Genomic DNA, 12578 nt, shown 5'->3' with positions numbered 1-12578 from the left:
ATAAAGATAGTTGTCGGCCGTGGCTGCGCTGGAGTCCGAGGTAGGAAACCCAAACGCCGCCGTGTGGGTGAAGAGTTTAGAATAGAATAGAATAGAATAGACTTTATTTGTCATTGTGCATTGGATACACAACGAAATTTGTTTGTGCAACCACTAACAAAAGTGCAGTTGTGCTGGGTGGAGGGTAGGAGTGTAGTGTGATTATTAAGTTCTGTGATGGCCCTGGGGATGAAACTGTTCTGCAGTCTGGAGGTGCGGGCTGTGGTGGCCCGGTAGCGCCTGCCAAAGGGTAGCAGGGTGAAGATCGGGTTAGATTAAATAATCTCTGATATAAATAACAATAATCGGTTTAAATAACTTCACATGGTGTGTCTGGTGTGTTTCCAGCATTCGTAGTGTTGATCAGCAGAGAAATAGTCCGCCAAGACATTGAGGTTGCTTAGCATCCAGAGACTCTGTCCATGCAAGTGAACGGAGCGTTCCCTCTTCGTCATAACTATCAAACCAAACATCCTTCACATTCACCGAGCGAACATTATGAAAGTAAAATGCACATTTCTCGCTAAAAATGTTTCCATAAACGCATTTAATAGCGTAACTATGTTACTATTTCCACCCAGAATAAAGAAAAATGTCGGCCGTATGCTTCTGTCCAAGCTCACTACTCTCTGCCAGTGACGTCGGGTCAAGCTCAACGCTGATTGGCTATCGTGACCCAGCGTCACGCGTTGGAGCGTTGAAAGTTCAGATTTCTGAACTCCGGGCGTTGGCGCGTTACTGCGTTTACGTGCGTAAATACGTGCGTCTGACGCGCGTAACGCCCCTGAAGGCGGCTGCATGCTTCAGCGTTGGTGTTACGTTGTTGCGCAAAATTTACTCAAAGCAATTCATGCTCCCTTTTAGGTTGCGCGTGTTGCGCGTGTTGCCAAGCAATTTACCGCCAGAACAGTAGGTGGAGTAATATGTGGAGGAAAGTTTTTCGTTGAAGACGACCTCGAGAATTACGTCTTTGTCTGTGGGAGTCGTTGGTTTGTTTATGTGCCAGATCATGTTCTCCCCATACACAGTGAATGATGGCAACAGACAGAGGAACAGGGGTGATGAAGTTGTTGATCATTGGGGTTGTATAAATGTGCATATCTCTCTACATTTTAAAACGACATAATGTGTTGGCAGCAAAGTTAACTTCACTTCAGGTTAATGCTTTTGTATATGAGCCTGCCGGGTGATACTCCAGACAGGAAGTAGTAACCAGACCAGCAAACCAATCACAGCCTTGCAGGCTGGGCGGCTCGCGTAAAAGCTTACGTAAAAAATGACGCAAGTCTAGAAAAATCGCCCGACGCACGCAAGACGTGAGAAGTCGCGCAAGGGGGGCGCAAGGGCGCGCAAGGGCCTCTTGCGCTTGCGCTTACGCTTACGTAACCGAGCATAAACCAGCCTTAACTTGACGCTTCATCGCATGTAACGCGTCTACGCGCCTATACCAATGGTTCCCTATGCAAAAATGCCGAATTTTGACGCCCCTAACGCGAGTAACGCGTTTGGTGTGGCCGCACCGATAGACTTTGAATTCGAATAAACGAAAAAGTAATCCTCCTCCCACTTTGAATGAAAATGATACGTTTTAGCTTTTTAAGCTTCCGCCATGATAGTAGCCTATCCACTCACCCTAGTCTAGCTTCTCCCGCCCTTTCGAGTCCTTAGTTACAACTTAGCAACCACCATACCGTGCATGGCAGATACAAAGACACCCATAATATTATTTTTTTCATAATGCCTGATAGCTACTATTGTAACGTACACGTCTACACACTGCTTCACCCAATCGGCAATCCATTGTGCGTATTTAAGATGTTCGAAGTTGAATGTTGTAATGTAGTTTTACTCAACGTTAGAAGTAGGCTACACACAACACATGAGTGACAAGATTTCTCACGATCGACTACAACTCACTCAGCCGGGCCTACATTACATTACCGCTTAACAGCTACTTACCCAGACAACATGTCCACCTGGGTATCATATGGGCTCAATGTGTGTTACCTGGGTACCAAGTGGGCATGGGCTAGAAGTGGGCAATTGTTCTGGGTTCCATATAGGTTCCATATGGGCTAAGTGGGCATGGGTTAGAACTGGTCACCCATGTCTGGCTCCCATATGGGCTATCTATGGGCTAAGTAGGCATGGGTTTGAACTGGTCAACCATATCTGGGTGCTGTATGGGTTATGTGTGGGCTCAGTGGGCATGGGTTAGAGCTGGTCAACCACATCTGGGTTCTATATGGGTTACATATGGGCTAAGTGGGCATGGGCTTGAACTGGTCACCCATGTCTGGCTCCCATATGGGTTACATATGGGCTAAGTGGGCATGGGTTAGAGCTGGTGAACCACATCTGGGTCCGGTAAGAGTTTTATATGGGCTAAGTGGGCATGGGCTGGAACTGGTCACCCATGTCTGGCTCCCATATGGGCTATCTATGGGCTAAGTAGGCATGGGTTTGAACTGGTCAACCATATCTGGGTGCTGTATGGGTTATGTGTGGGCTCAGTGGGCATGGGTTAGAGCTGGTCAACCACATCTGGGTCCGGTAAGAGTTTTATATGGGCTAAGTGGGCATGGGCTGGAACTGTAGCTATCATGTATTGCCAGGCTTCAAGAAATGTATTCAAGTTTTCACTTTGAGAAACAAGTGCCGGACAGTAACACCATATGAATTTTGTTATGTTTGGTTGAAAATTCTGAAAAAATTAGTGCACTGCCTCTACGACACCAATTAAGCCAAACCAAGCAGTGTGATTTATTCAGCGTGATCAGCGCTTGGAAGCAGCTGCGGGGCCTATTGATCACATAACTTCCTCGACACAGTAACAGGTCGAAGCAAGTTCATAAACTCTGAGATGACCAACAACCAGCTGCCGGAGATGGAGAAGAGTCTGGAGGAGGTGTGTGCCCGCCAGCATTCCGAGCTTGAAACAGTAAGGGCCATGCTGCAAGCGCAAGATAAAAAGATTTCCGAGACGCACCGGGCCATGTCCGAGATGTCCGTCTTTGTGGTCAACATGACGCGCACGCTGAGTGACCTCAAAAGGATCATGTCGGACAAAGCTAGTACCGTGAAACCTGCGAAAGATGTCAGCTGCGGTACTGACAGACCCGCAACGTTGGATGTCGCCTGTGCCACAGATCGCAGCTGCATCGTGCCAGGCTCATGGTCCCCTGGGCCCCGAGTTAAGTTGGACCCGGTGCCCGTTCCAGAAAGCAGGTTTTCCTGAAACTCTGAGTATGTTAACCCTGAGAAGAGGGATACTCTGAGTTTTCCGTTCCGGAAAGAGAGTGAACTCAACTGTTAGGTCAGTTACCATAGTAACTGACTCTGTGAACCTAACCTGCTCACTGGCAGGTTTTCTTCAAGAAACCCTGAGTTTCTCCTACATGTCTCCGCATTTTTAACTCTCTCCCGGTTGCCATGGTGAATCGTAGTATCGGAGCTCCATTGATGATGGCTTTGTAGAGTCGGCAGGCATGCGCTTAACTCAGAGTTTACATACTCAGAGTTGATTGAACTAATTCAGAACAGCTGTTCTGGAATGGAAAACTCAAGAGTTGCCCATCTCAGAGTTGGTTGACTCATATTTCAGGGTTAGGTTCAGAGTTGGTTGAGCGTGCTTTCTGGAACGGGCCCCAGGAGGAGAAGCTCTGTCTCTATTGTGGCGACCCAAACCACATGGTCGCGAGCTGCCCATGCAGAATTTAATTTCCGAGAACTTTATTATTTTTTTTGCTGAGGCTTTGAAGCGAACAGAGACTGAGCCGCCATGAACACTATTCCTGTACTGTTATGTTAGCGTTCAGGGTTTCATAAAGGAGACTGAGCCGTCCCCATGAACGTGTTATTGTTATTATTATATTAAGCCAACTTTTTTTTTTTGTTGCTGAGGCGGAGTTCAAGGGTTTCATTGAAGCGAATGAGCCGCCATGAACCCTAGCCTATTCCTGCGTGTGTTATTAGCGTTCAGGGTTTCATGAAGGAGACTGAGCCGTCCCCATGAACCTTATTGTTATTATTATTATTATTGATATTTTTTATTGTGTGCGTAGTAAAATTTGTGAAACAACTTTTTGCTTCCAGCTACTCATTATTGTGACTGTGAAATACATGCCTATATTAGTTGCGCATTTGGTAAATTCTAGTAGCCTATATAAAAAAATAACAATTCAATATTTGCATATTGTAAAAAAAATAAATGTATTTTTCACAAGGTTGATCATTTTGAAATGTAGAATAAACACAGAGAAAGTATATTTAAATTAAAAAAATATTTAATTGCTTAAGGTGCACATAGTCATGGAAAAAAATATTAGACCACCCTTGTTTTCCCTTGTTCATTTTACAACTAAAGGTACTTTTGTTTGGACAAATAACAACAAAAATAGCTCATAAGAGTTTAATTTAAGAGATTTTCCATGGTTTTCTTGAATAACCCAGCTCTTACATTAAACTCTTAAAATGAACCTTTAACTTTGACAGCACTAGTCTAAAAATAATATAGTTTTTATACAATGCAGGGAACCGTGTAATTTCGCAGGCACTTCCGAAGTCAGCTAAGTGACGGGTCCTTCAGGCAGTGTGTTCCCGGTTATCACAGGCTCACAGCACTAGTTGCGGAGACCGCGGCATATCCAGAAGAGTAAGTACAATTTTATAAAAGTGTTCACATAAGGGCAAAAAAAACAATGCTTTATGTTTTAAAGGCGGGATCATGTCCACAGAAACAGTTAATTAATATGTGCGTGCTTTGGAAAGGCTAGCCCCCCCACATCGCGCGCAAACTAGCTTTTGCGCGCGATGCTAGCTAGCTTTTGCGCGTCCACAGAGTTTATTAATATGTACGCGCAAGTCCCCGCACTTTGCACCAAAAATAGGGTTGCCATCATCGAGGGACGCCCAGCTAGAGGGTGACACGGGAGTGGATTTTCACTCTTGTCTTGTCCCACTCCCGTGAAAATTCTCCTGTCTTGTCCTGCTCACGTGATGAAACTTTTACAACTTATGTATGCAAAATTTAACGTATGTACAAATTTAGCAAACAACAAATTAAATTTTCATTCCAAGTAATAAAAATTGTTCGTTAAGCATATTTGTGGTTTTCACACTAAAAAATAAAAAAAAATCCTACTTGGATTTTATGATTTTTGTGTTTTTAGGTCCACTGTATTAATACAGTATGTCAAAATTAAAAAATAACTGTACAGTCACATAAGTGAGGTTGTGCTGAGAAAAAAAGCACCAAACAGGGCAAGGTAAACGGTTTTTAAGGTGAAATATAAAAGGTAAAAGGGGTCAAGAGAGAGCTGAATGAAAAGCTAAAAAAGCCCCAAAATGGACCATGTGAAAATTTAAATGTGCTCATTCATAATCAAGCAATGAAGCTCAGATGTGTTCTCTGTCTCTGTGTGTGTGCGTGTGCGCAGATTGACAGGCACCTGCATTTGAGGAGAACTAAGTAAGTATACAAACAACACACACACTTAAGCATTTATCTTCACTTGTTACAGCAGCGGTCTTCCACAGAGGCTTTAGTGGTTAAACGGCATATTTATGTCCTTAAACAAGTAGTATCTATTGAGATTTTACATTTAAGTGTCAAATCTTTATCTGTTACAGATTGATTTAAATAATGGAATATAGCGTTTGGACCAAGCGACGGCGAATTAATGCCAAAGTTCAGGAGCACTTGCGGGTGTTGGAAACTGTGGGGAAAAACGGTCTGTCTAGCTACTGGACCAGATAAAATGAGACGGAGAGGTAATAAAGTCTATCGGCACGAGGACCTTGGATTTATTAAGTAAAGTGGCAACGGTTATACAGAGTCATAAAGCGTGAGAAATCGAATATGTCTAAGTCCCTAATCAGCGCTGATGGTTCGTCCGGAGCTTCGCCTCCGTGGAAGGTCTGCTTCAGAAGAAGGGGAATAAGAGTCCCTGTGTGGTACAGTTTTTATGCTGTATCCACCTCTCGATGAGGTGTGTGCGTTTTGAGGTGTGTGTGGTTCTGTGTGTTTTGGCTCCCAGGCCCTGAGAGAGCTTCGTAACAGGGGAGAGTTCCTCGTGTCTCCGGTGTGATAAATTAAAACGGGGAGTGCCCCCCTGAAATGTCTCGTGTGTGATAATTTAATGTGGCTCTCAGGCCCCTGGTGTGGGCAGAGGTATCTCTTGGTTCCTCCTAACGGGGAAGAGCTCTCAAAATGTCTCCTGTGTGATAAATTAATGTGGCTCTCCCGTTCTGGAGATGATACTGGTGCATTGTCTGAGTGTCCACCATCTGCCTGCCTGGGAGATGGGGCCTTCAGCTCCGGCCTTGACCTGACTATATATTATCATGTTTGTGTTGTTGGGTTAGAGCAAGAGTTGACTATATTATAATGTGTCCATGTGATGTGCTCATCAGGCTAGGGTAGGAGTTAGCTATATTTATAATGTACATGTGATGTACTCAGCAGGTTATTTTTCCCAACAAAACCTACAAAAAAGACTTCGGGAATCTGAATGAGGAGTTGGACTGTCGTGAAAGGGACCAAGAATCAGATTCTGAGGAAAGGCGCCAAATATCAGATTCCGAGGAAAGGGACCAAGATTCAGATTCCGAGGAAAGGGACCAAGATTCAGATTCCGAGGAAAGGGACCAAGATTCAGATTAAGACGAAGGAGACCGAGAATCAGATACCGAGATGGTTTATGATTATTGCAGTGAAGCAGAACCTTGCCAGAATAATTCAGACATTGTTGAAGGATCTGATCCGTGTAGTGAGCTTAAAGATAAGTTGGCTGATTGGGCAGCAAAACGCAATATTTCACATAGTGCCTTGTCAGAACTATTACCTATTTTAAGGCATTGTGGCCTTGACTTGCCAAAAGATCCAAGAACGCTTATGTCAACCTCAAAAAACTGTGAGGTCAAAGAAATGGGAGATGGAAGCTACTACTATTTTGGAGTTGCAAATGCTATTATTTCACAGCTATCTCGTGAATCACCTCCTGTAGTAGACACTCTAACCCTCCGGGTCAACATTGATGGCATATCCCTCTCCAAAAGCTCGAAAAATGAGTTGTGGCCTATTTTGGCCAAGATTAAAGAAATTCCGACATCTGATGTATTTGTCGTTGGGCTCTATGCAGGCCCCTCAAAGCCCCCTTCTGTTGGTGAATACTTGAAGGATTTTATTCAGGACCTTAAGCTAATAACTTCCGAGGGTTTTGATTATAATGGGAAACATTTTAATGTCGCTCTTCCAGATGCCTTCATCTGTGATGCACCTGCCCGTGCCTTCTTAAAAGGTATCAAAGGCCATACAGGCTACAGTGCCTGTGAGCGCTGTGTAGAGCACGGGGTTTATCTAAATGGCAAGGTTGTTTTTCCTGACTTGAATGAACCACTCAGAACTGATATAACATTTAGAAGTAGGTGTGATGAGGGACATCACCATCGTGACTCACCTTTACTAGAGCTGGGAATAGGGATGGTTTCAAGTTTTGTACTTGACTACATGCATTTAGTTTGCTTGGGAAATGTTAGGAGACTTATAAGTCTGTGGATCCATGGGCCATTAAAGTGTCGGCTTTCATCGTCCACCATCACAACTATCTCGAGCCACTTGAAATCAATTAGAGAATATATCCCGAGGAATTTTTCAAGAAAACCACGGTCTCTAAGTGAATTCAAACAATGGAAGGCCACTGAATTTAGGCAGTTTTTGTTGTACACTGGACCTGTGGTCCTGAAAGGACGCCTATCTACACGGATGTACAAAAACTTCATGCTTTTATCTGTAGCGATGAGAATTCTTCTCAGTCCAGCTTTGTGTTCAGAGTATTGTGACTATGCTGACAAACTATTAAAATGTTATGTCCAGAACTTTGCAAAGATATATGGACCTGACCAGGTAGTTTACAACACACATTCTCTTATACATCTGGCTGATGATGCACGGAGGTTTGGTGCCCTAGACAGTGTTTCGTGTTTCCCATTTGAAAATCATCTCGGGACATTAAGTAAGTTAGTAAGAAGGCCACACGGCGCTGTTCAACAACTCGTAAGGCGTGTAGGTGAAAAACGTAGGCCTATCTCCCGAGAGGAAAGGAGGAATGGCCCGCAACAACCACATTTATGTGGTCCTACTCTCCCACATATACCGGCTCGTATGCAGTACAAGAAGTACAGGCAAGGGGGACAAGGGGGACAGATATGTCGCACTAACTTTTGATGCGCATCATTTTAAAGCGCATTATCTTTTTGATGGAAAAAGGACTTGTGACTCTATCGCTCTGTGTGCCAGCTAAAATTATCACCTGACAAATGCAGGTAAAATTGTTATTGTTATATACGTTGTTATTGTTAACTTCTCTCTTAAAATTAGTTTTCGGACATGTTCAAACTGTCATGCATCACATACCACTCCATGGACTCTTTGAACAGCTTTTTTTTAGTCCAAAGTCCTGTGTGAGTTATTGTTGCATAATTTAAATTGTTAAAATAAATTCCTCCTTTGGGACAGTAATTCACTGCTTAAGTCTGTGTGTTTGTGGGTAAGTGTGTGTGATGAAACACACTTTATTATTAATCTTTATGCAGGGTTCCCGCGGGGTCTTAAAAAGTCTTAAAAGCATTGAATTTATGAATTTGGAAATAATACCTTAAAATAGGGCTGCTCGATTATGGGAAAAATCATAATCACGATTATTTTGGTCAATATTGATATCACGATTATTCAAACGATTATTTTTGAGTTTGAAAACATGCATTTATTGACACAATCAATTATGACATAGAAACACGTGTAAGTATCCAAAATAAAACCTTTTTCGTGTGTAAGTGTACTGTCTGCCACAACATTCTGAATCTAACATTTGATTTTTATAAAACATTTCATGAATACAATATATTCAGCCAAATGCACTGACGAATGACTCGACTGAAATAATACATTCCCTATTTAATGTCTAGAGAACAACGGTCCCAGCATTTCTCCATAGCAAAGTTAAAAGTCACAAAGCCATAACAAACACATGGCCAGTGATGTTGATCGGTTTTCAATGTAGTGAGTCCCCGGGACCCACAGGTGGCGAGTTGGGTGGGTCCCTGAGAAATTCAATGGGTCCCGACTCCCCAGTTTAAAAAATGTGTTTCTTTTTTATTATTATTCTATTTCTTAAATTAAATTAATAGTGTTAAACTCCTTGATGGTGGTATGATATGGTTAGAGCTGGAGTACTCAACCGTTCATGTTTAACACTAGAAACGCCGGGCCATTTTTACTTACTCCTAGCGCCGCAAGAGGGGTCAAATGACCCCTAAGTCATTTTAATGAGAGGCTGTGCATTTGCACATAATGATCACTAGGTGGCGCCAATGAGCTATTACCGCGCGAGCGCCACATTTGTGTGTGTGTGTGTGTGTGTGTGTCACAAGCCTAGTCCTCACGATTTCACATAAATGTACATATATTCAATCAGAAGGATTGCAAAAAAATCCTGTTTGATTTGCTCATTTGACACGAATGAGCACAGCATCGAGCAGTGGAAACGTGGGTTTATTTACTATGAAGTTCGTATTTTTAATTGTTGAAATGAAATCAGCGGTGACGAGCTAGTTGTTTTGGTAGCGGCTAAATTAGCATGTTGCGATACTTTGTACAGGGGATCACGTCTGCGCCGAGTAGATGCGCAGAGGGTTGAAACAGCGCTTGTCCGATCTGCTCACAAGAAGGTTTCTTTGGCCAGTTACTGTGATTAAACACGAGTTGTTTAATGTTCACTATGTATCGTTTTTCATGGGGAAAATGAGATGCGTCCCCGGGACGCATGGATAGTGAGTTTAGTGCGTCCTTTCAGATTTGAATGCGTCAGGGACGCAGGACGCGTACCTAGCAACATCACTGCATGGCTAGTCTCGCAAAGCCAGACCAAACTACAGCAAGTAGAATGCATGGCTAATAAAAATCATATTGTTGTTAAACAGAAATACATATACAAGATGTACTTGGCAGTTCTGCCTTAAAGAACTCTTAGTTAAAGTCTGCTATAGGAGCTTGTTATCGTTCATCAAACTAACGTTACTGAAACTTTATTATTCCACACGTTAGGTCTACTTCCAACATGTCTGTCAACAGTCGATGCTGCTGATTGGCGGTTCACCGGCATGTACCGCCTCCTGCCAACGGCATACTTCCTGATGCAGCACGCCTGTTAGATTGTACTCCCTCTCGCCGCGTTGAATGCTTTCGCATGCGCGTCTCTTTCATAAACTTTCATAAACTCTCTAGGCCTACTGTAAAACGGAAAATGTCAAATTAATCGTTTCAACTCGATTATACGAGTTTGGAGATCGTTTGACCCCAAAATCGATATCGCGATCGAAATTCGATTAATTGCACAGCCCTACCTTAAAAAGACTTGAAAGCCTTGAATTTTGACATCTGTGTCTTAAAAAATCTGCAGTATAACTTCTCTGTATCGCATTCTCCTCAAAAGTTTCATTTCGTCAACCACTATTATTCTGATTAAATAACGTAGCCTAAATGACTTGCGCGGCGGTTGCCATGCCGTAATTCCGACACCTCATTGTTCCGACGTCTCAATGTTCCGAAATATTTCCCATTAGATCGACATGCCACTATTCTGACGGTTCAATGTTCCGAAAACGAAACCCATTGGTCCGAAGGTCCGTTAGTCCGACTTTTCGAAAAGGAGGCGCATTAGGCCGACGGTTCAATATGCCGAATAGGAAAATTAGTTTTATACCTCGCTCGCTCCCCCTCTCTCTCTCTGTCTCCAAAAATACAACCTAGGCCTGCATATCACGTTCACGATGAATTTTGGCGGGCAATAAGACAACGCTTCACTATATTTCGACACGGTGTTGCCGCACCATGGACAGAGAGCGGAGGTCTAATAATTCTCAACACACACACACACACACACACACACACACACACACACACACACACACACACACACACACACACACACAGTGAGAGTGAGAGTGAGAGTGAGAGTGAGAGTGAGAGTGAGAGTGAGAGAGGGAGCGAGCGAGGTATAAAACTCTTTTTCCTATTCGGCATATTGAACCGTCGGCCTAATGCCCCTCCTTTTTGAAAAGTCGGACTAACGGACTTTCGGACCAATGGGTTTCGTTTTCGGAACATTGAACCGTCAGAATAGTGGCATGTCGATCTAATGGGAAATATTTCGGAACATTGAGACGTCGGAACAATGAGGCGTCGGAATTACGGGCAGGCCCCGCGCGGCGTGGGTGTCGGATTGACTCGGCTGCCAGATCGACTCGGGGTCGGGTCCTAGATGCACAATAATGACGCACTTCCTGTAAACGCTGTCTTTTAAATGCGCATGCGCGTTTCATTCATTCCCATGTTATTCCCAAGTATTAACAATCTCCTTTTGTTTTCTAATCTATGAATAATAATCAAATGTACAAATGATTGTTGCCTATACTTAAGTTATATATAAAAGAAGAATCGGTTAACTCCATTCACTGAACGGGGCGATCCACTTATTTCCAGCGCTCCCAACACAGAGGCCCCGTTTACACAAAGGGAAACCGCAGATATTTCCACGCGGTTTGGCCTCTCATTCACACGAAAACGGGGAGAAACAGGGTTTTAGGTTCTGAAGCGTCACATTATGCGCCAGGAAATGCTTAACGTCATATGAGCCATAGATATATATATTAACGAGATGCCTCGTCCGCGGTGCTGGCCAATGGAGACGAACGTCATCCCTGGCGGCCATCTTACCACAGTAAGCTGCTCACCCCATAACATTGTGTTGGTAGAGGTACATGAACTTTTTAAATAACCATAACTTGCTAAATTCTCAACCGATTTTCAAACGGTTTGGTTTTGTTATAAACGTCAGAGATGTAGGTATGACAGTACATACTTACGTTCTAAGAAAAATAGAATAATGTTCTAAAATAGGTACAAGATTTCCCTTTACAAATATACGTCAAGAAAGGCTGCATGTTGAAATCCCCACCCTGTACAGAGATGTATTTATTTAATTATAACCATGTGTTTTCATATGAAATTAACATTAAACAGAACAGATAGGTGCAATAAATACACACATGCACAAGGTATTCATGTTATTTATGTAAAATCAATATATCGGCTACTAAAACTCAGCAATCTATTGTGTTGGTAACTTCACTCAAATCTATCTACAGTCAAGTATGCATTTAGACAAATACGATAAAATATGAATATAATATGTGCAACCTTTGTGGCTGTTCAAGACACACTGAAGGCATGATGCCGACATAGGTTTGCAGAGAACTATATACAATATGCACACTGAAGGCATGATGCCACCATAGGTTTGCAGAGAACTATTTACAAAATGCACACTGAAGGCATGATGCTGTAAAAAGTGTAAATGCCCCCACATCCTGTCAAAGTGGTCACTGCAGAGCAGTGTCCTGTCAGAGGTAGCAAAACCGTCCCTTTGGGCAATTCGATGTAAAATTACTGGGTAGCTAGCTAGCTAGCTATAGTAGCC

The 12578-nt window shown here is 43.0% G+C and overlaps 1 protein-coding gene across 2 annotated transcripts; it reads left to right on the top strand.

The window, feature by feature from the left end:
• The first annotated feature begins 3268 nt into the window (after window positions 1-3268).
• Window positions 3269-10735, top strand: LOC130385424 (uncharacterized). Of its 2 annotated transcripts, XM_056593927.1 has the most exons (3): window positions 3269-4693; window positions 5478-5509; window positions 5671-10735. In XM_056593927.1, exon 3 carries the CDS (start codon window positions 6734-6736, stop codon window positions 8264-8266), a length of 1533 nt encoding a protein of 510 aa, XP_056449902.1. In that variant the 5' UTR covers window positions 3269-4693; window positions 5478-5509; window positions 5671-6733; the 3' UTR covers window positions 8267-10735. The 2 variants fall into 2 exon arrangements, with proteins under 2 accessions (XP_056449902.1, XP_056449900.1); XM_056593925.1 differs by having other exon boundaries at window positions 5478-10735.
• Window positions 10736-12578: the final 1843 nt, after the last annotated feature.

The sequence above is a fragment of the Gadus chalcogrammus genome, chromosome 7 (assembly GCF_026213295.1).
Source record: "Gadus chalcogrammus isolate NIFS_2021 chromosome 7, NIFS_Gcha_1.0, whole genome shotgun sequence".
Taxonomy (NCBI): domain Eukaryota; kingdom Metazoa; phylum Chordata; class Actinopteri; order Gadiformes; family Gadidae; genus Gadus; species Gadus chalcogrammus.
Note: the sequence above shows the minus strand (reverse complement) of the source record. Positions and strands in the feature narration are given on the sequence as shown.

Bases quoted from the DNA above. Each gene is read 5' to 3' on its own strand.
- LOC130385424 (XM_056593927.1), top strand. From the start codon at position 6,734: ATGGTTTATGATTATTGCAGTGAAGCAGAACCTTGCCAGAATAATTCA.